The 23,701-nt window shown below is 40.7% G+C and overlaps 1 protein-coding gene across 1 annotated transcript in view; it reads right to left on the bottom strand.

Moving 5' to 3' along the window:
• elp4 (elongator acetyltransferase complex subunit 4) overlaps positions 1-23,701 on the bottom strand; it is a 53,847-nt gene that overhangs the window by 24,807 nt on the left and 5,339 nt on the right. Inside the window, exons 3-9 of the mRNA XM_084932014.1 lie at positions 20,438-20,559; positions 19,069-19,203; positions 17,522-17,658; positions 14,769-14,853; positions 11,449-11,637; positions 8,113-8,221; positions 5,767-5,873 (exon numbers count right to left, since the gene is read on the bottom strand). Of these exons, the coding sequence (XP_084788140.1) occupies positions 5,767-5,873; positions 8,113-8,221; positions 11,449-11,637; positions 14,769-14,853; positions 17,522-17,658; positions 19,069-19,203; positions 20,438-20,559 (884 nt within the window). The remainder of the gene's footprint in view (positions 1-5,766; positions 5,874-8,112; positions 8,222-11,448; positions 11,638-14,768; positions 14,854-17,521; positions 17,659-19,068; positions 19,204-20,437; positions 20,560-23,701) is intronic.

Here is a 23,701-nt window from a genome sequence, read left to right as displayed (position 1 = left end):
TTGATGTGCACCAAGGGAGGAAGTATAAATAATTCAACTGAAATATTATTCCAAAGGTACCATTCCCATCTGATCGTGATTCCCAAGCCACATGTGGGAATCACAAGCAGGTGTATGGAGTTTTCAGTGTCATTAATAGGTTCAGGAAATCCTGTAAGCCCACTGTTTCAGATTTCTTTTCTTATCCGACGAACCGTCATTATGATCTGCTATTGGAAGTAAATATTAAATGACTGGGTTCAGCTCTTTCTCCATTTCTGTTCTTCTCAGCATTGGCTTTTCTCTGATCTTTAACACTGGGCATTATTGGAGACTTGGGGAGTCTTATATACGATTAGGCATCGAATACAAACAACCATATAAACAAATGTAAAAACAAGGCCCTGAAGCTTGTTCTCTGTCGAATTCATTATGTATTTTACAATTCTTTCTTTCCGTCCCTTTTAGACGGTTTGGTGCCTCTGAGGAAAAGCCCTCATTTTAATTAGACCTGACCTGAGAATCACTTAACTGCTCCTCTCCGCTCATGCCTTCCCCCTCCTCTCCAAGTCTTCGCTCTGTTCCTCACATAGGTCCATTAACACCCTTCCCTTGGCACCCACAGGCTTCAACAGGGGGCAGACGCAGGCGTTGTCTTAAAGACGTTTTGAGGACATGCCAAGAAACATTAACCTTCTCTATACACCTCCCTCGGACTCTTTCAGTTTGTCTTCCCGTTCTTCTCAAGTCTTATTCTTTTCATCACTATCATTATCCTCTTAATATTATTTTCTGCTATCTTGTGGCTTTCCTCCAACGCACGTAAAAGTTAACTACTCACGTTCATGTCATGTGGGATGGAAGGTTTTTGGACAACTTGAGAAGTTTTTGGGAGAGAGGAGTTGGTAGTGTCAGAGGTAAATATATAATATAGTGTAAAAAAAGTTCAAATATGGTAGACTCTGCATTTTTAATAGCATTTATATATGGAGATTTAAATAATAGAAAAATCAAATTAAAAATAGATTTAGAGCAGTTCTAACAAGCTTGAAAGTCAATATTTGGTATGACCACATCCATCAACGCAGCTTGAATTCTCTTAGACAAGCTTTTTCTTTAAGTAGTCTTCAGGAATTGTTCTTCAGGCTTCTTGAAGGACATTCAAAACCTCCAACACCAGTGGCTGAAGGGCAGTCCCACACATAACCGAGCCTCCACCATGTTTTACAAACAGCTGTAGTCACTCCATGTTCTTCCTCTATCCTGAACTCCTTTACACATAATGACCACAGAAGTCTTTGCTGCATTTTTTGCCATTTCTCAAGGACACGACTTTCAGATACTGTTCGACTGCTGTAGATTTTTTAAATGTATTTTTTGGTCTGCTAGCTCTGTTGTTGTCCACTTGTCCAGTTTCCCCAGATTTTTTAAAGGCACACTGCACACCATGCTGAGATATGTCATTTTCAGCTACTAGCTCTTAGAACTTCACCTTGTTGGTGAAAAAATATTATTTCATATGTGTCAAACGATTTTATCTTTGGAATTTTTTGTTGATTCAGCTAAAAAAAATGGAAACAAATGAAATGTTGACAGGCTGCTAGTAACAATGTGACAAAAGATACAATTTAAAATTAGTTCTTTGACAAGTTGTCTGTCATGTACGGACAAAACACTGTTTCATCCTTCTAGTTAGGTTCCTTTTTGATGCTTGAATAAGTCATAGGTCGACATTAAGAGGCTGAATGAAAAGTATTTGTGCTGAAAATAAGTGAAAAAGCAACCAAAGTCCAAAGAAAATCTGAAGCTATCATGTTTTTATTTAATTTAATAACTGTACAGTACTCTGTTTATAGTAACCATTATCCTTAATGTAAATATGTAAGAAAAATTGTGTATGTTTCTGTTCTGTGTCCCGTGTACTGTTTGTTGTATGTGTCTTTCTGGCTGCTGTTACAACCAAATTTCCCCTTGTGGGACAATTAAAGGATTATTCTACTCTATTCTATTCTATTCTATTCTATTATCCTTCAAAGTAAATAGCAGAAATTAATATTAACTGTACCTTGATAGGTGACAGAAATGGTTAAGCCATTTCTAGTTGACCCTGAGGCTGGTTTGGACTGACACCTCAAAAAAGTGGTGTCATACAATTGAACCAGGATGTGCAATATAATTACAGTAAGAAACTGTGATGTAATCCCTATATTTTATATGACCTTTGTCATCATGTGTCATCCTTTCTTCACCAGCTTCCTTTCACTGACTCCTTTCTCTTTATAATAATGCAAAATACTCTAAAAATATAACAGTTCTCAATGACACGAAACTTTTCCTATGTATACACTACACAGCGATAGCAAATGACTTGTCAGAGCAACAGACATCTCCGCATAGCATCTCTAATAGAGGACTAATTTGACATAAATCCTTGTCTTATGGCGTATTTGACCCCGTGACCTACCCCTGGCACCCCAGTACCCCACGGGCACACTGCCTATCAGTTTAAAGGGTCAAACAAAGGTAAAGAGAATGTAATTGCGTACTATCTACATTCTTCAGGGCTTCATCCTTAAAGCATCTTCCCTTGTGAAACCACTGACAGAAGCCTGTATTAGCTGAGTGGCTGGGAAAATTCTCACACACATTGCGTGTTTTCAGAAAGTGTCTAACAATTAAGGCGTGTTCGCATTTCCCAATACATATTTGCTTGTGCCATTGCATGAATGTCAATATCTGTATGTGTGTGAGAGCAAGTATTGTTTGTATATGTCTCTCTGAGTATGTGTTAATCTCTTAAACACCTAACACTCCTCTACCTGCTCAGACAGGGCCACGGGTTAATTCTGGCTTCAGGCGTCGTGGCTAATAACTGCTCATCAACCGCAGCTTGAACTCTGAGAAACATCATGAGCTATCGTGGTGACCTTAAAAAATGAACCAACAGAATATTATTTGCTAAAACCAAAACCCACCATTTAAAAAATATATTCAAAACTAATAAATACAAGATCACTTTCTTATAAATAATGCCTGCACTCTGTGAGCTGGCAAACAAACACTTTCCGCGTTCCAGAAATGTTAGGGGATATAAACATGAGTCAAACAGCAGTTAAGAAATTAGTTACCAGGACAAATCTATGTGTGGCTGGGGAGACATGCAGCTGCCTGACCGAGCTGGTGAGAAGGTAGCACTGTCAATCATCTGTCACTTTCCACCACCGCATCGCAAATTAATCCAGATAGATGATAAATAGAAAGCTGCTGCATTCAGTGCCTTTCATATATGGAAAATGAGTCAACAGTTGAAAAAGGTACATAGCAACATGGATCTGTTGAAGACTGAGCAGTAGAGAAAATGTTGTATTACGTGGCTCCAGGCAGAAGAGTTGTAGCATGAGTAAATGAGGTGATTAGCAGGGATGGTGTGGGCTGTCACACGTCAGACACCGGGCTTAAAATCCAGTCACCATCTTATGTGTCAATCAGCGGCCCACCGAGGCAGTTAACCAATAGGTCAAACACAGTATACACTGAGCAATGTATGTTTGAGATGCACACCAGTAGACATATATACCCATACTCTGCAACAGTGAAGGAAGAGCACGTGCATTCATACCTTTGTGACATTTCTAACTCAGATGATGTACAAATTAATGACAGCGAATCACAATGCCAGAGAACACAACACAAAGCACATAATAGGGCATTACAATGACTAATATGTGATTTGGCTGATTTGATGCATGACTGGTGATACGATGTTCTCTGGAAAATTCCCTAACATATAGCAATGTCTCATAGGACTGTGATTGACATTTTATATTAAGTATGATCTTGTGTCAACAAGTGCATCCATTTTACAATCCTTAAAAAAATCATAGGTGGATATTGCAGAAGTTTTAAGCATATGTTATAAAGACACCGATATGGAAACGATATATATAAATCTTATAAAGTTTGTATCTGTCTTGTGTGAAACTTATATGAAAAGCATACAAGAGTGAAAACAGATATAAGATCCCTTGAAAAATTATATAAATGAAACTTGTATGTTTTGGATACTTCCTAAATGAATATATGAAAGTAATGAGAAAGTGGCCACTTTCATGAGTGAATCATATAAGCCTGATATGATTCACTATATTAAGTAAGCCAAATCTTATGCAAGTCTTTTATAAGTTTTTACTATTTCTTTTCCATATGGGCAGCGCAAGAGTATGACTCCCACTCAGCAAAAAACTTCAATAAAGCTCCTTAAACAAGAAAGGCAGACAAAGCTTGGTCTTAACAATGTGCTGCTGGAATATATGACAGGGGATCCAGGCCCCACAGAGCCACTGGGATTCTCTAGGCCTCTGAACTCCTGGCCTGCCCAATACAGAGCCTAATTAAAAGACCATTTAGGATAACTACCTTGACTTTTACAAACCTAATAAATCACTGGAGTGGTATGTTGGGGAAATCAGAGAAAGGAGGAGGGATTGGGTCAGACAGAAGAAAGGGTTGGAAGGGCAGTTAAGGCGGGCAAAAAAAATGAGAAAGGATTGACCATAAGATGGAGGGAAGTTTGGGGGTGGCACAGGCATTTCTCTCCTCCCCTACAAATCCTGGCTGAAACAATAGGAGTCACTAAGAGCCATGGACCACAGGGTGTGATAAGGTAATGATAATGTAATGAGGACCAATCATGAGGCTGAGCTAAGAGGAGGGCCCCTTAATTTCTCTCTGGAGTGGCAGCTCAGTGACAGACTGATTGCTCTGCCCGAGAGTGATCGTGCCAAAGAGAAAGAGTATGATCAATCATACATCAAAATGAATGAAGAAAGAGGAAGCCCATACAATCACCTAGGTACACACAGTAAAATAAAATGCAATCCAAGAAAACATTTCCACTCTAAATTCTACATAATTTCTATTATTGATGCCACAGTGGTTGTTGGTATAGGTGGTGTATTGCACTTCATTACATCATTTTGCTCTCTTGTGTATATAATATACTGGATAAAATGTTAGAAACATTCACTAATACTCTAATTAATTTTAAGTCACACATGCAAATGCACTAATGGGTCTTTAGATGTCACACTGGAATTTCAAGCTATCTTACATATTAAGGTAATGTTGCTCCTTATTAGAGTAAGCACGTAATCTGAGAGCTTCTCTTTCTCGCTGCAAACCCTGTTTGTTGCTGTTGCCTCATTCTTGTGGCTGAAAAACAAAAGTACTGAGTGCTAAACTAATGCAGGGTCACATCCTTGGATCAGAGTCATGGCTGGTAACAAATTAATGCAATCCCAACATAAAAACATAGAAAACTACATAATTAACTGTCATAAGCAGCAGAAGCAGTATTATGTATTTATGACTATAGATGGATTTTTCTCACTTTGTTGCCTCTTGGCATTACACTCAAATAACTATGGTAGCAACAGAGTGTAATCAATAGCTTCTCCTTTGATTTTGTCACCCAATAGCAGACAAAAGTAAACAAAGGTTGGCAGAGCTTCGCCTACGTGAGAGAGTTCTCATCTGCACGAAGCAAATGTAATCTTTCTTAATAAATAATTACTTTGTATCGACATCGCTTTTGGTTTTAGGTTAATGGCTACAAGGCAAGTTACAAATAAAATAGACCAGGGAGGTAAAATCAGAGCAACTAAAAATTTAAACATTTTTTTAAAAAAGAAAGAAAAACAAAAAAAAAAAGGTTCAGGGTGTAACCCTTGGAATACTGTCTTTTTAATGAATAGATCCTGGTTATGCTGAGTACCTTTGACAACATACCTCAATACTGAACTGTTTTCTCTTGAGCTTAAAAGCCAGGTCCTTGTGGTCAGGGAGTTGGCTCGCCAGGCAGTTCAGGTAAGGTACTTGGCGTACGTGTAGCAGGCCTGTGAAAGGAAGAGGGAGCAGATTAAACCTGAAATACCACACAAAGTAAGAGCTTCCTTTACTTCTTCCTGCCTTACTACTTCATTTATTACAGAACATGTGTATTTTATTTGACTGTGCCAACAGAAAACCCCATTGTGTTTCTCACACGTGCCATTTTTTTATATAAACATAAAATAAGTGACAGCATTTTACAGATTTACTGAGTTACTACCAACTAGCAAGAAATTAACCTTCATTATTATGCTCAATACCCCTATTTTGGAAGAATGCTGTTCCCCTGCACCTTTCAAGGTAACATTTTAGTATGTAGGCAGTAGCTGTATGAGAAGAGCTAATAAAAAATTGCTAGTGACCCCACGTTGACCTCAGCAAAAACTAATATTAAGTTTGATAAATCCATTCGTAAATGCAAGTCTTCATGTCTTTACAGTATTTTAGTAACAGATTATATTTTTGAATGTTTCAAAGTTTTGCAATGGCTTTCAAATGTCTAACTGATCATTATAAGGTGAAGGATTTTTTAAAGTTTGTTTTGAAAATTTGCATCTGTACAAGAGGATTAAATTTAAGGCACAAATTAATTGTAAAATTACTAACAACTAAATCTGCAATAGAATATACTGAGTAAATGTCATTGGCAGACAGAAATGAAGAAGTATTTTGTTCACATATCTGCATGTTACACTTTTCCTATGATTTGGAGTATGAGCGAATGAAAATTTGCCAACTTACACTGGGACATACTAGAACAATAAGGACACAAGACAAAAACGCAAGCTACGGATTCTTACAAAGTTTTGGTGGATTTTTTCCCCCCACTCTTAGTCCTCAATTCATTCACCCCAGTTTTCTTAAAACTGGTTACATACTGTAAAAGTAGGGAGGTATAAATACGTGTGAGAGAGAAAAGGAGTGATCGAGGGAGTAATGGAGAAAGGAAGACAGACATAAAAAGTGGGGGATGGTGGGTTCTCTCCTCTGTGCACTTGGGTGATTTCCCCTTGCCTGATTTGCAGTGACAGGCTTCCCAGCATGCTTTGAGCAGCCCTCAACTGCTGCCGCAAACACGCACGCGCCTCCGCACGCACACTCTCACACTCGTACCAGATGCGTTTGCACTCATGAACACACATCAAAACAATTGTACACGTAAATGTATTTCATAACCCAACCAGAGATTCTCTGGCTGGTTGAACAGGGCAAACATATATTTGAACAAGGTGTGCAAACAATATTAACTGCAAATTAAAAAGAACGTTCTGTTTTGTTTTTGCAAAACAAAATCATTAAAAAAAAATTATACATCCTCACACTCATGTTGCATGAGCTGAAAAGCCACCTGCCCTCACAATGCAGAGGAATGTGATCACTGCTGGGATGTGTGATCTAAATAAAACATGCTGTTGGATGAAAACAAAATCTGCCATTGAATGTTTTCAATCTCATCCCTTCATCTGTCACAACTAGGGCCGTCTAACACGAGGGGGGGTGGAGGGGGGGTCAGAGGAAAAGCGCAAGAGTGAGTGGGAGAGTTCGAGAGGCACTGCTAAAAATACCCAACTCGCTTAAACTGACCTTTATGCGTGGAGGGTGTGATAGAGTGACTGAAAAGAGGAAAACATGCTGGAGAAAGAGGGAAAGATGAAACTGTACAGAAAAAGTGATGGTGAGGACGAGGAACGCAAACACAAACTACGGTGCCTGCCCTCCCTTCGTGTTTCCTTATTTCTTTCTCTCCGAGTGTCCCTTACCAGTGTCCTTTCCCCTACTGAAAGCCTTGCCCTCCATTTATTAGCAGAGCATGCTGGCCACGGAGACATTGACCGAGGGATAGAGCGATAGAGGCAGAGAGGAAGAGAGAGTGATGGTGAGAATATCGATTCCCCAGTGTTGGTCTGCTCTGCTCCAGAGCCTCAGGGGTATGGGACTGGGGATGAGAGTGGGCGAGGCGAGAGGGAGAGAGGCTCTGCTGGAGGGGGGAGGCAGGGATGGAGGGTGGGGGCAGTGGGTGCGAGGGAGAGGGGGTACAGCGTGGCAGCTGAATCCCCCCCGGCCTGTCTACTGAGGAGCACGTCTGATTGAGCAGCAGCACACTAACGCGCACTGACAGTCTGGCCTGCAAGGGGGCTGCCCTGCCTCCATCCACAGCCCAGCCTCAGCCTTAATGCACTGCCTGTATGTATGTGTGTGTATTTGATGGAAAAGAGACAGAAAGATAAGCGTGTGTGTTCTTACCATGGTAGTCTTTGTAGAGAGGGTTGGTCTCTCTCTCAGAGCCTTTGAATGATTCCAAGGCTATGGCATTGTCACATAGCCTGGTAATGTTGCCCATTAGAGCCCGGTCCTGTAGGACAGAGACAGACCAAGATTGAGGGAGGGAGGGAGGGAGGGGGAAAGACACACAGAACATTAACAGGTAATTAAAAGCCTCCTGACGGGCCATCAGAGTTTCAATTAAATTAGGTCATCATTTCCTGTGACCAGGTCATTTCTGCCCATGGCTTATGTGAATGTGATGAGGGATAGAAGGGAAAGTGGTGATGGGGCAAACAAATGGAGATAAACCTTAAGTCATAGATTTGAAAAAAAAGAGAGAGAGAAAAGCATGGGAAAATGTGCCACACTGTAAATATTTTATTTCATCAAATGTTTCACGAAAAAGCTTATAGCTGGTGCACAAACTTAAACCTGCACCCAGCAGGGGAGGACTGGGGAGAAGTTTGAGAAGTAACATAGGCTTGGAGTGGATAGCTCCCCCTACTGGTTTGCTCAGTGACTTGACAATAAAGTGGACAAATTAGGGCTGAATACAGTAGAGAAAAAGAATGAGGAAGGAATATACAAAAGGGTGGAGGCAGAGGGTAAAAGAGTGAAAGGGAGGAAGAGAGAGGGACATTGGGACATAGGGGGAGAGGGAGTCCTGCATTATTAATCCCTTTGCCTCCTGAATCATTCACATCCTTCTCTCTGTGTTGGCTGCCACCGCCTAATGCAGTTTTCATGCCTTCATGTCTTTTCCCCACTCTTTCTTCTTCCTTTTCATTTTTGTCCTACTTTTAAAGTATGCATATCCTACCAGTCAGTACCACCAGCACTTACAGAGAATCTGAAGTCACTCGTGCAGCAATTACAGCCAATTCGAGAGTTTCGATACGCATTATTCAACACATTATTAAAAACACTAATGGCACAATATGACTCAGTATCTGAGTGATAGCCCATGAAAAACTTTATCTGTACAAATCTGTTTAGAGGATTATAACTCTTCTGTGTGCACATAAATAGATAGATTAGATTCCTTATCAAGGAGTGATTTCAAACTTTCCACATACAGCAGCTCAGTTTAATAGCAACAGGGCAGAATGAGGTCGGTAAGACACGCACATGCGCCTCAGCTTCTTGAGTTTTTAAAGCAATAAAAGAAATGCTCCCCTCTGCTGAATATAATTCTTTATATGTTATTTATAATTAATAAAGGGCTGTAACAAGACTCGTTTGAGTCCTGTAATTAAACTCTGTGCTACCTCAATAAATTCAGATTACATCAGTGCAAATCCCCTGAAACCCTCAGCTTCAGCGGATGACCACTGTCTGACAGGTCACAGAGAGGGCCCAATGTTCACCTTATGCTGCAACATTACAGCTATTGTTGTTTTCATTTGGCTGTTTGACTCAATGGCATACAACTAATGCCACTGAGTATACATGTCATTAACTATTAGACTGCAGAAATAGCAAGTAAACAATCTTATTAATATGATCCCAAATCAGTCTGAGTGAGTTAAAGATGACTTTCTGATGATCAAAAGTTGAACAAAATGAAATCCAATGAAATAAAGTCAGTAACAGGAGTTATTTTGCAACTGAAAAAACTGCTCTGCTCTTTGGAATTACAAGAATAGGCAAGTGTTATATTCATAGGTAAGACTGCAGCTTATATAAATGGTGTAGAGGCTATGTGGACATCTTTCTGGACGAGCTGCAATATTTACGTCAATCAGGACAACATGTTAGTCTGAGCACCAGGTGAGTATAGATGAGAGTATAAATGCATTATGGGGAAGACTGTGAACTTTACATTTGTGTGTGGGATGGGTGTGGTAGCAGGACCAAGTAAGATTGAGGGGAACCGGGCTAAGACAAGCTTAATTAATATTTCAGATGGGTTGTAGCACTGGGCTGCTGTGAGTAGGCTTTCAGTGAGTTGTTCAGCTTCCCAAGCTGCTCAATAATGTATTGAGTATTGTAGGCTAGCAGCGGTGGGCTAGCTGGCCAAGACAATAGAGCCTTGGCCAGGTAGCCCATTGCTACTAGTCTAGACAGTTTTCCAAAGGCCATAACTTCTCCATTATAACTATTTAAGAAATGCTCTGGCACAAAGAAACTCTTCTACCAAGTCAAACTAATTTCTGTTATCAGTTTGAAGTGAGTAGGTTTTACACACCACTGCCTTCAAATGATTAATCACTTTACTGAGTGAATGAAATTTACATTAATTGTATAACTAAATTATATAACTAATAATAAGGTCACATAGCCCTAATTACCTCTATGTTGGCTTAGTTACTGAACACCTGATTCAGTCCAAAATCTCCTCTCCTGTTCTTCCCCAACTCATTCACTTCTCTCCCCAGGGTGGAGGAGGGGGAGGGGACAGATTAAGGGTTTGGAAGCTTGGCCAGAGTGGGACAGGGGGACCGCTCCCACCACAGCTGACATCTGCTAGTTAGCCACTCTACCTTTTTTTGACTAGGCCAAGGCCGCTGTGCAGTGAGCACATATAGGCCTGGAGCCAGAGCAAGTTATGACAACACAGCTGTTCTGTAAGTTACTGACCTATATCTTTGTATAAAAGGCTCCGAAATAACAGTGTTTTCATGCTCTTGTGATTGAGTGAGTGAGTAAGAAAGTATGGTGTTACAGTAAAAGAGTGGGCAGGTTGAAACATTTTGGCAGAAAGTCTCAGATGGCTTTTCTGGTGAGTGTGCTTCTGTGGTTGACTGTCTGGGGGAGGGCTGTGGTTTGCCATATGCCTCAGCAGATGACTCCATCTTCACACTGAGAGGCCAGACTGGACACAGGCGCATGCACGTGGACTCCCCCCAATTGCCTAACCACACCACCCACCTCCTCCCAAGATTTACACTTACAACTCGCAACTGCAAGGACTAATATTAGTAAGATAATAAAATGCATACACAGGCTCACACTCTGCTTAAAACTCTAATTTTAAAAACAGCACCATAAACCCCCTCACAGATTCAAAGGCCTTTAAAATAAGTATGCAACTGACTGTGTTTGCTGCAAAAGCATGGCTTCCAGGAAGTGGCCTGAGTCATACCAAGGTGACACTGAACTACAGGGTCAGGAGGATGACACAGTACAAAAGACTTCATACTATGCACTCTACTAATAAAAAAGACATAATCAAATCAAGTTTAGAACATCCCACTGGAGGAAAGAGACACAAGAATAAATGTTTTTGCACGTCATAAAACTACCGACAAACCTCTTTCAAAAAGAGATTCTCAACTATGTTTAATTGTTTACACGTGTCAACCAGTGTTTTACCTGAATAAGATGAGAAGGAACAGTAACTACTGCAACTGACAGTGATGACCTCAGTAAGGCACGCAGTCCATAAAGAAAGGTAGTCAAAGCGTGGCTATGCATGGGGTCGTCGTGGCAACTCAGGTCATCATTCCACAAAGCTGACCCAAGAGAGTGAAGCCCAACACGCAAGATATTACGAGACATGGACTATAAGATAAAACAAAAACAAAAGAGAAAAAAAACAGGGTCAGAAATACAGAAAATATTCAAGAAAAAGCCATGCAAATGTGTTTTATTTTACAGTACAGTCGAATGCAATAACAATGCTTCTGAACATTATCTGAGAACCGCTTTTAAATGATTTCAGTAAGCTGCTGTGGCCTTGGGTAGTATTCCCAAACTTTGGAAGAGAGCGAATGGACAGTCTGCTTACCAGCACAGACAATCGGAACACAGTGCCCAAACGTGACTGGACACAACTGCCCAATCACAGAAGCCATCTGACACACGCACAATGGACCTGTCAGACAGGCTTCCAATATGGCCGCCACCCAGAAACTCCAGCACATTCTTGGCACCACAGCGATGCGCTGCAGCCAAGGGGGCCTGGGTAAGGGTGGAGTGCCTTCCCTTGAAACCCCCCCCACCTCACTACAAGAGATCAACGGTAACCCACTCTCATGGGCAAAGAAAAAAAGTGGCCAAACAGTGGTGGGATATATATATCACTGAAACTGAAAGAATGGAGGAGCCTGTCCAAAGTGTGAGAGTTTTTTAGCCTTTAGTACAATTGCCTTTTATTTGGGGTTTCGTAAGGATGGCTCCTAATTACTGAGGTGAGAGCCAAAAGTGATTAACAAAGTCTTGGCCTAAAATCTGCTCACTTTTTGCTTTTGTCCCCCAGTCTCTTCTCTTCTTTATCCCTCCCCCTCTATTATCTCAACCCTCCCGAAATCTCCTCTGCCCCACTCCCTCCTGCTTCCTCTCCCGACAACATGACCTAAGCTTCATTTGGGTCTGGAGCAGAATCACAGGGATCTTAGAAAAATAAACCCCATTGTTTCTGGGAGATTTTTTTATAGTCAACTCGTGTTGACTCATGTTATTCACCACCAGTGCTTCATTTCTATACCTTACTATGCTTAAATATGAGTTTAATGTGCGCTTCCCTTAAGTCACTTTCTTTGTTGAGCAGTCTCTTCAATCACAGGTTTTGTGGGACACAGAATTAGAAATTTATTTCTGATCCAGGAGATTTATTTTTCTCTTCTTTCTCTTTTTAAGTGCCCTTTCTCACTGTCCCTCTTCCCTTCTGTTTTTCTTTTCCTTCATCTTTCTTTCTCCCTTTCCTATCCCTCAGTCATGTCTGTCCCATCTTTAACAACTGAAAATAAAATAAAATAAATAATAACAACAAAGGTTGATCAAATGGACCAATACGGCAAGGCCGTGATGATCCATTTGGCAAAGTAAATCCATTGGGTATCCTTGTTGGTCTTCAGACAACAATTCTGACGGCTAAAGAACCAAATGGGACAGGCAAAAAAAAAGAAAAAGAAAAGAAATTTATTTCTATGTGCAGCCCAGCAGGGGGGAGCTGTGGTAACATCAGTGTTGCTGTGGCAACATTAGCAAGGGAGGCCAAACTTAACTCCTATAGTTAAGCCTATAGAAAAATCAGGGAACAATGCCAATAAGGTCCAGCCAGAAGCCAACCATATAGACTACAACAAGCCTGGAACCCCGACCTAATCAGCCAGTGTTTGTGGAGGCTCACACAACTCACACAACTCAACGGAATCCACCAAAAACATGCACAGGGAGATTAATCAACATTGTAATCTGTTATTTACAATTTATATTAAACCATCACAATATGAGCAGTATCCCAAAAGCAGATAAACAAATCAACATAAAGATGCATACACACTATCATCCATACTGGCCTTTTTTCTGTGTGTGCCCATGTCGCCCTGTGCTAGTCTGCATTCCTGGGCTGTGCCAACAGCACATCGGGCGGCCACACTGCTTTAATGATGTCAGCAGTTAATCTGGTGTGTGATTGACAGCGCTTGGGGAGGGAAAGTGGGGGGTAGGGGAGGTAAATCTTGTGCGTGAGTGACAGGGGGGGAGAGGTGGCTCCAGGTGACAAGCAGAGGGGTCACAGAATGTAGGTGAATAAGGCATGCACATATGTGTGTGTTCATACATGCACATGCACGCACTGGATCACAAATAATAGAGTTTACATGCTTTTGTGTATGAACACTACTTATTAAGTATTGTTTTAAATTAACAGTAGGACATTTAATAAACAAGCATGGAAAGTGAGGTAGATAAGGCCACAAATGCTTCTGGCACTCTGAAGAGGACCGGTGATTATTCAGAAGATTTATGTCAAAGATAAGACACACAGCTGGGAACACACAGGTGAGGTCAACCTGAGCAGGTGAGAAAGAGGTAAACAGGCTCAAGCAGTGGTTCAAATGTGACAAAAAAGCTTGGGGGTCACAGATGCAGATCTAGTATCTCCCTCTGTGCTACTCCAGTGCTTGTAACAAACATTTATATGAACAATAGCTTGTAATTAAAAGTGAGCTTAAGACATGGTATTTGTAATCTGGTACAGTTTCAGAGTTCAGCATCGTTGCCATACGCTGAACATAAACTATAATGCACACGAAACATGGTTTAGGTCAGCGGTCCCCAACCTTTTTTGCGCCACGGACCGGTTTATGCCCGACAATATTTTCACGGACCGGCCTTTAAGGTGTCGCGGATAAATACAACAAAATAAAACTAGTACCGGTACCGAAAAAAAGAAAATTTATTCATAACACACGTGAAAAGACCCAGGAAAACCGAGTAAACGATAAAAACGATAACAAAATAACGCTGAAAACCAATAAAAACCCTGAAAACTATGCATTTCACACCTGAGCCTCAACTCTCGCGGCCCGGTACCAAACGACTCACAGAGGTCCGAGGCCCGGGGGTTGGGGACCGCTGGTTTAGGTTATATCACAGAGATTTGGATCACCCAGCACTGATAAGTGTTTCTTTGAACATTTTAAAGGCTGCAACTGGTTGAATGGGCAGAAAGGAGCAAATTTAAAACTGAAGGATCACCTGAAGTGGATCATATTTTTATTCAATTGTTTTGTTTACAGTTTTAGCCAAAAAATTTAACCCATAGAGTTACATCTTGCTATGTGTATTAGATGTTTTTGTTGAAGGGACGGGCTGCAATAATTGAAAATACAAACTGTAATTGCAAAATCATCCATTTTCAGACTCAAATGAAACAGATACAAAACAGATATAATACTGGTTCTTACCATGGGGGTAGACAAATCAAAGCCTTCTCTGTGTATGACCTCTTGAAGGGACTTCAGCAATGCAGAGTAAGACTCAATCATGCGACTGGAGAGAGCACAGGGTAGGGCAGAAAGAATGGGAACAGTGAAGCAGACACCCAGAAAGAGAACACAAAAGGGTTATTTAATATATGTAAATTGTCACTGAGACTATTTTGATAAAACTGGGCCAAGCCTATCACCGCAGTAGTTTAATCGTCTATGACTGCAGCATGTTCTTCCTGACTGTGCTTTTCTGTGGCCACTGAAGCAGACAGATGATCCATATCAAGAGATCCAATTAATTTATTTGGTTGATTAAATTACAACATGACTGGTTCTCTGTCAGCTCCCTGAGGATCTGATTGTGCCGAGACAGACAGATAGACAGATGAGACGCGCATATGCACAAACATACGCACAGCAAAGATGATACGTGAGAAGGACAGGAGAATTAATGGGTTGATATCTAAAATTAACAGGGAACAGCATTTTGGGTTTAATCAGGGGTAAGATGTGCACCACTGTCAAAGGGCATACAGTGTTATCAGAGCAACATTTAGCAACAATCAAGGGACTTCCGTGTGTCTATAGGATGGCCGACAGGAATGTTAACCCCATCTTTTTACACAAGGCCCTCCACTTAAGAACGCCCCACCATTGTAATGACCACTCTGTGGTAACTCACACTGGGCTGCTATGTCAGTTGTCAATTCGACCTGCAGGCTACAAAAGCTGATACACATAGATTGGTCACACGCCAATAGCCATGTATAAAGAACAGTAATACACACTCGTGTTGATTACACTTGGCCAAGTATATCCATGTACTCTATTTCAGTTATTCAACACAACAATGGTGCCTCCTGACCCCGCTGTGGCTAATGATAGAGCTGGCTTGGTGAAAGAGGGACACCTACCCTCCACGGCCTCTCTGCCCATGCCCCAGCTCTGAGGTAGGGGGCTGGGATGGTGTGACATGTAGTTGAGGAGGTTGCTACTGGTTGGCAGCCATTGTGATAGGCAGCATTGTGTTTTAGCTACCCCTACTGAGCAGCCCTCATTCAGGTACCAAAAAGGTCTAGGTGCTTAGCTACAGGGGCTAGTGCGTCAGCTAATTAGGATCATGCACAGGGAAGCTTCTTTATCTCAGCGTTCCTATTTCAGCAAGGGAAGAAAAGAGGAGAGAACAGGGATGCTTGGTCTTAAACAACAGGATCTGTATCACCTAGAGAGCAATTTGTGCCAATTATGCCTTCAAGTGAAACGAAGCAATTTAACAGCTAGGGTATCAACATGGGGCTTTGGACACGTGCAAGGGGGAGTAGCCTGCTTAGGAGTTTGTGTGGTACATGTGCGTGTGCAATGCACTGTGTATGTGAGCACATGCATGTGTGTTAATACCGGGGCGGGCTTGGGGCACAATGCTGCAGTGCAGGTGTAGTTTCCCGCTGTCAAAATGCCTGTGAGATCTATAACCCATTCAGACACTACAACAGCACCACTATGTCAGGCTTACTCAGATTCATCAGTGGACAAGATTTTTTTTCTTTTATGTTTTTCCCATTAGGCAATGTTGAGTTATAACAGCTAGTGGTGTCCACTTTACCATCCACACTTTTGAAAGTGAATGTTAACAAAATTCAGTGTATTGGGACAGTTGCTCTGCGAAAGAGTCTGTTTGCTGACATAAAAGAAGAGTGATACCATAAAGCCTCCTCCACATCCTCTGTGCTCCAGATTGCTATATTTACCCTGTGTGTGTGTGAGTGTGCCTTCGTGTGCACTTGTGTGTTCAGCAACACTCTTTGAGTAAAGAGCCTGCATGACCTCTGAACCCTAAGTACACTCAATGCAGGAGAAATCAAACAGACGCTGAGCAAACAAGGCCCTTATTTGAATAGACATACGCAACCTTTCCAAGAGCCTGAATGACTTAGGCCAGTGGGACGCTGCTCAGAACAGAAGACAAACCAGCCAGATTTTAATGAATTTGCATCAGTATATTTTTGAAAGTGGACATTTGACTCAAAAGTACAAAACAATGTGGATACACACAAAAAAGCGATTTCAGCCTTAAAGATATGACTTTTTCATATTTTGAAGCAAATCAATGAAAAGCATAAACTATTAATGCAAAATTTAGCAAGATGCATGCTTGCTTTGCTGCTATAACTAATAAAAACACATATAAACTTGACTGATTTGGGGAATAACAGAAAATTAGGAAATATAATAATCATGGTTCATATAATTAATTCAATAGCAGTGGATCCTAGACTCAAAAAGGGACATATATATGACAAATTACGTTTTGTAAGCCATTAAAAAATATACTGTGTAAAATTATAGACAGAAAAAAAATGTAATCAAGAAAAGAGAATATAATGATTATTAATCAAATAACAAGGAAAGCAATTATACCTTGCAAGCCTAAAGTTGAATAATTTCCTACAAATCTTAACCAAAGGGAGAAACCTCAGTCCTCTCATACTCTCTTCTTTAATTCATGTGACAGTTACAATACAGTAATGTTACCTTAAAATGATGTTGGTCTGTTTGCATTGTACCTGTATTCTGTGAAAAATGCCATGTTTGCTTACCTGTGTTCTGTGGATGATGTCTTATTTGTATAACTGTGTTTTGTGGGTGGTGTCGTGCTTGTGTGCCTGTGTTCTGTGGATCGTGTCTCATTGGTTTCCATGTGTTCTGTTGATAGTGTCTTGTCCTTTTACCTGTTTGTTGTTGATGACTGGGTGGGATGTTCTGGAAGGTAGAAGCGGTGGCACTTGGCTGCCTGGCGAATTTCTGGCTCCATTGTCTTGGAAACATCATAGTAATGCCCAAATCGGGAAGAAGAGGCCAGGGCACTCTGAAAAGGTCAAAGGGTCAATTTTTGGAAAGTGAAACAATAAAAAATCTAACCCAATTAATTTAAAAACCACTTTCAATAAAATCGGACACCTCTACCTGCTTTGAACTTTTTAAAATAATTGGTGTGTATTTAATGTTTTTCAAATAAGAATAGAACAGTTCACAAGAAAATAAACTTATTTGTTTTCCTAATTTGTAAAGAGTTTGTTTTTCCGCTCCATGGTAAAGCAATTGCATTGTTTATGGGTCATTCCTCCACATTCCTACAGCAGAGAAGTTAAATAACCACTATGACCACACTCTTAATCATTTCTTCACATAAATGTCCACTTCTGGCTGTGAAAGCAAACGCATCACGGACGCAGGGAAGGCGGATGTTTTCCTGCAGCTGAAAGAGAGAGTTTTAGCTCTTCTCTCTGAGTGAAACCAGGGATTCTATTGTTAAAGGGGCCCTTAATCTACTCCTAATCTGGATTAGGGCCCCCGGTGTGTCCCTCTCCTGGCGGGACGAGGGGGTCAGGAGGGCAGGGGGGTCAGGAGCTCATCTTCTCTTTGTGAGCTAGGCAACCCGCTTAGCGTTCCATCCCCGCCCTGACGGCCTCACCTTTGATCTGATGTCTTCATCGGGAGAGCAACTCAGTGGGCTATGCCAGGAGAGGTGTGTGTAAGGGGAAAGTAAGCGTTGACTCTGCGGGTGAATTTGGGATGCAAATCCTCTGGTTGGGCTTACTAGTGGTTTGTAAAGACGATTTTACAGGGGAAGGGGGAGAGGTGAGGAAAGGACACAGATATAAAGAAGTTTCCAGGGAGAGAGAAAGAAGGAGAGGATCCCCAGGGACACACTGTGTGCTGTTAATCCACATAGCGATATGGATTATAGAGCGACGGGGGTAGACTGCAGAGAAGTAGAAGGGGAGGGTCACCTCTCCTCAAAGCGGAAGAAAGAGTGTAGGGCTGCCGACCCTAGCAGGGGGAAAGGCAGGGATTTGGGGAAAGACAGAGGCGCAGGTCTGGGTCATAGGGTTGAGCGAGCAGACATGTCAATGCACAGGCTGCAAAGTACTCTTGTTTCCCAGGCTAAGCAGGGGTGCAGGCGTGTGTATATGTGTGTATATGCGAGTTGGGGACCAGTGAAAAGCCTACCTATTGCCAGTTAAGTGTGAGTAATCTGGCCCAGCTCTGAAAGGAGAGGCTGAGGCCTCATTCACCCCACAAAGGAGTTTAGAAGCTGATAGATTTAGTGGTTGAGACAATTGCCAAACCACTAAAGACCAGAGTGCCAGTGCAATCCATTGGCAAATCATCATTAACAGAGACACATTTTGAACTTTTAAGAATTAAAAAAAGACTACCTTTACTCCAACACAATATGAGACATTATATATAATGTATATATCAATCTGACTACCTGTACTTTAGGTAGATTCTGATAGCGCCAGGCAATCTTCATAGCATCCAAATTGTCCTGGGGTTCACAAGACAGCCTGGGCTGTTCCACAGGCTTGTGAATGGCCACATCGTCCAAGATGGGAGCAGGGAGTTCCTGTTCAAAACAGTACATTACACTTCATGTAACTGGTATAAGGGTTAGTTATTTCCATTGGCATAGAAAGTTTGAGTAGAATATGGGGACTATAGGAAGTCCCAGTGTAAGAAGATGTTGTTGAACCTGGGCATCAGTTTATTGTGATAAAATTATTTTCTGAAATCCATGTAAAAGAATTAAAATAAACAGATACCTGGCATTATTACCAGTGGTGGGTCAAAAACTAGATCCTGAATGATTTAGCATCATAAGTGCCAATGAGTTTCTAATAACATGGTTTTTATAAAAGTTTATGTGCAGGCCAAATATTTTAAACTAAAAACAACTGTAGTGGTAACACAGCAGGATATATAATCATGTGTATTACATTACAAAAAAATAATAATCTAAAGACTGACTCATTGCAGAATTTAATCTCGGTTTCTAAGGCTTAACATAAATACAATATGGAAAGAGATCCTGATAAGAGACTCAAAACTAAATCTCTGTAGTTAAGTAACAACAATACTAGAGTGCATCACAACTTCATTTCTCCTTCTAAGCACTTAACTGCATCTTATGGTAATCCATAAAGAGGAACCTTAACATCAGAAAACTAGAATACTGCAAATGTAGCTGTGAAAACACTAAATGATGTGATATATTCCCATTGGGAGCCCCCCCTCTCTTAATAAGTCTTTGATATGTAAAGAGAGGGTGACGCCATGACCCCTCCCACTATCAATCAGTGGGAGAGAGGCCCCCCTCCCTTATGCGGGGTGGCAATCAGCTTCTGGGGCTATGGTGCTCCTCACAAAGTGATACGTCGGGAAACATTTCAACAATGCTATAACCAGGCCACCCTCGACCTCCCAGATACCCCCATTGACCCTGACACATGTTAGCAAAAGCTGTGTGCCTGCACTGTAAAGCAGGTGGGGGTTTATATGATGAGCACAAAAAAATCTATCATATCTGTATAAATATATATATATATATATATATATATATATATATATATATATATAAAAATTATACAAACATCCACAAGTACTTTCCAAAATTCAAACAAAGTTCTTTTTGTTTGACAGTTGTACGGGAAAATGTTAAAGCAGACATAACAACACAAGGCCACCTTGGCTTCTTTGCAAGTGGTTTGTTAAAACTCGCAGCTTAGAAAAATAAATCATCCTTTGCAGTACCTCAGTTTCATTTCAAGTTGTTACAGAATTGCTGACACCTCCCCTCATACCTGTAAGATGTCATCAGGGTTATCTTGAGCTGATGCAACAAAAAGTTCATGCCGACACACCACTCCTTCTGCCAGGAAGTACTTGAGGATCATGCGAGAGTAGCTATCAAACCGGTCCTCCTCTAAAAAGAAATATTGATAAAACAAAGACAACAATAATTAGAATTTGATAATAAGTAAAAAAAAAAAATCTCTGTTTAATGCCAAACATTGTTGATATTCTTTCCTTCTTCAACATTCATTCACACATCACAGATCCAGCAGTTCATGACCACATCACAACTGCAAACTGTAATTGATGTAAGGACCACATTCTGGTTACCTTAAGAGGGACATGAAGTGGCAATCGACATGTCACAGGAACATGTAGTGTGATCTGACTATCAAAGTGGAGATGACATCTTCACCTTTCTTGTTAGGGTCTTAAAACAGTATTTCTATCATTTCGCCATACAGCAGTGGAGGTGAGACAAAGACACCTGCCTTAAGCATTCACCTGGACCCTCCCACTAAATGGAAAGGTACTACAAGTGACAAGAGAAGGCAGAAGTAGGATAAGGTAGGAGCTTCTCTCAAAATGCTTCCTGACACAGGTTCACATGAATCTCTCAGATTTTTGTGTGCATTCAAGTGGCAATGGCATCCTTTCACTATCATTCTCACGTCATTTCCATCAGGTGTAGTTAACAGTGTAAAAAGTTAGTTGTGTATGGTGGGCAGATCTCTGCTCTGAGGGATGACATTAGAGCCACATTAGAGGAGGCATTAAATGGACCGGCACATAATTCTAAACAGCAAACACACTTTCCCAAAAGTAGTCTTTGTTCTTGCGTACAAAGCAGCCACCCGTCCATTCCTCACCCCAAACCAGCAGAAAAACCTGCATCATCAATATGAAACTCTACAGAGCAGGGCCCAGAACCCTTCACAGCATGCTATTGCTGCTTCCTGTCACAATCACCATTTTGTAAAGATTTCATAGGCCTCTCTTCACAATGACAACCAGTGGGCACAAGGACAAAGGCAGCAGTGACAGTTGAAGGTAATGGGCATACAGCTGACAGCTTGGGAATGACATCCTGAGGTGTCATCCTCGAACATCCGGAGAATTCCCTTCTCCTCCCACGTTCCTGGTCCAGGTCCTCACCTACGGACTCAGGATGGCTAAGGAAATTCCATGGCTCTTCAATTTGTTGTCGGTGGGGCTCCCTGTTCTCTTATTGATGGGTTTCTAGGTCAGCAGGCCTTTGTGGCTTTCAGCAGGCCCCACAAAGACTCCCAGATGGGCCCTCTCAAGATGGGGCCTATTGTAGTTGTGTTTCTATGGGAGCCTTACAAATGGAACCTCCAGGAGTCATTAGGCAGTTGAGGCGGGGGGTATGAGGAGGAGGCGGGAGGTGGCAGGGTATAGGAGCAACAGGGGGTGGGGGACAGTCATATCTTTGAGGTAGATCAGTCACTCTGGACAGTCATGGGATGATTTTTTCCCCCATCTTTGTTTTTTTTTTTTTTTGGGTTATTCTGACTAAGGTTCGATAAAGGGGAATGCCTCTGCTTCATTTGCCTTCAAACAAGGGAGCGGGAGAGAAAGAGTCCTGAATCATATCTACTAAAGCTGCAGGGGAGAAAATATCTAGGTCACAATGTTTCCCGTTGTATGTCTTTGGTCCATAAAGTACTATTATTATTATTTCTGCTGAGCAGCTGAGTTAAATTTAGGACACGCAGCAGGTAAACAAAAGAATACAGTTGTTTAAAAAAGCTTTCAAAAAGTGAATCACTACTATAAACACTACTACAAATAAGGGTTAATTTAGCAGCATTTGCAAGCCTTTAATGTCTATTAATGTATCTCCAATGGTAGGGTTCAACTCACAACTGCCATTTGTCTTTGCGCAGTTTATTAATGTTAAACCTGTGGTGTTATGATTTTTCTGACTGATCACCTTGACACCAAAAAATGTACCTTTAAAACATATTTAAAATATTTGTGTCCTTAAAGCTCAGATAAGAAGCTATTCATACAGAAAATACATAGAAAAAACATCTCTATTTCCTCCAAAAGAAAATACTTTTATTTTATATGTAAGTCTTATAAGACCTATATGATTCATGCTATTCTTTACTTATGAAATTCACAATTCCCTCATAACTTACACTTGATTTATACGTAATTATTATCGAGTTTTAACAAAGAACAGAGAACCTTTACTCGATTTTTCTTTGCTTTTATCACTTCTTATAAAGTTTTTTGTTTACCATTTATTACGAAGGAATCTTAACGTATATGTGAGCTATATTAAGCCTTAACTGAGTTATTTATCACCAAGAATACCCATTCAACCAATAAAAATAATTTTGCTTTGATTTGGCAAAAAAACGAGTGATTTTCACATCTCTTTCAGTAGGCTCTGGGACAGTTTAATATTAAAATGTATTGAGTTTAAAGTTTCAAATATCTAATCTACAGCTGTCACATCAGAAATAAAAAAAAACTAAAGTGAAAATGTTTATTTTATTGCTTTGCGCTAAATCCCAATATTAATCACTTTCTGTAGCATTAATCTCTCATCTTTTGCTATTAGATTTTTTCTGTTCTATTGCCATTTTATCATCATTAATTGTTAATGTCTCCAACTGAAGTAGGTGGCACTCGTAGGGATCATTTTGTGCAGAAAAAACAGTCATATGACTTGTGAAATCCTCTTTTTATGTGAGCATGCACATAGCTTGAAGTTGTCAACTACTGTTGTGATACCCATTATCTCTGACTGGGGATTTAGATTTTGTCAAGCCAGCCAACACAAAGAAAACCCAGCTATGTTGAACTTCCTTACTTCATAGTATACCCTTCAGTTATCTTTTGTTTTTCATCTAAATCTGACTAAACTGAACCAACTGGCATCCAACCAACTCTTACAACTGAGTTTGAGTTGTGAGTTACTTCAGGATTGTCCTTTTTATCGCATATTTAAGTTATATTGTTCAAGCCACCTATGCCACTAAGCATCCTAGCGGAAATTCTACCATAATAATAACGGTTAAACATGTCATCTTCTAAATCACCATCCACATTATAGTCAATTCTCAACATAGTCCATATGTATATAGTCAAAGAGCACCTTTATTCACGTGTCATAAAATGTAGTAAAGAAAAGAGACATTTACTAAAACTATAAGAATGAGACCATACATGACCAAAATAATAAAAGCTTGGAGGCTTTGTTCCTCCTCTTGCAAAAACACAGAGATGAGAGATCTTCA

Source organism: Perissodus microlepis, chromosome 1, assembly GCF_051167445.1.
Source record: "Perissodus microlepis isolate ML-2025 ecotype Zambia chromosome 1, ASM5116744v1, whole genome shotgun sequence".
In the NCBI taxonomy this organism is placed as follows: Eukaryota; Metazoa; Chordata; class Actinopteri; order Cichliformes; family Cichlidae; genus Perissodus; species Perissodus microlepis.
This window is presented reverse-complemented; position numbering and strand designations above follow the sequence as displayed.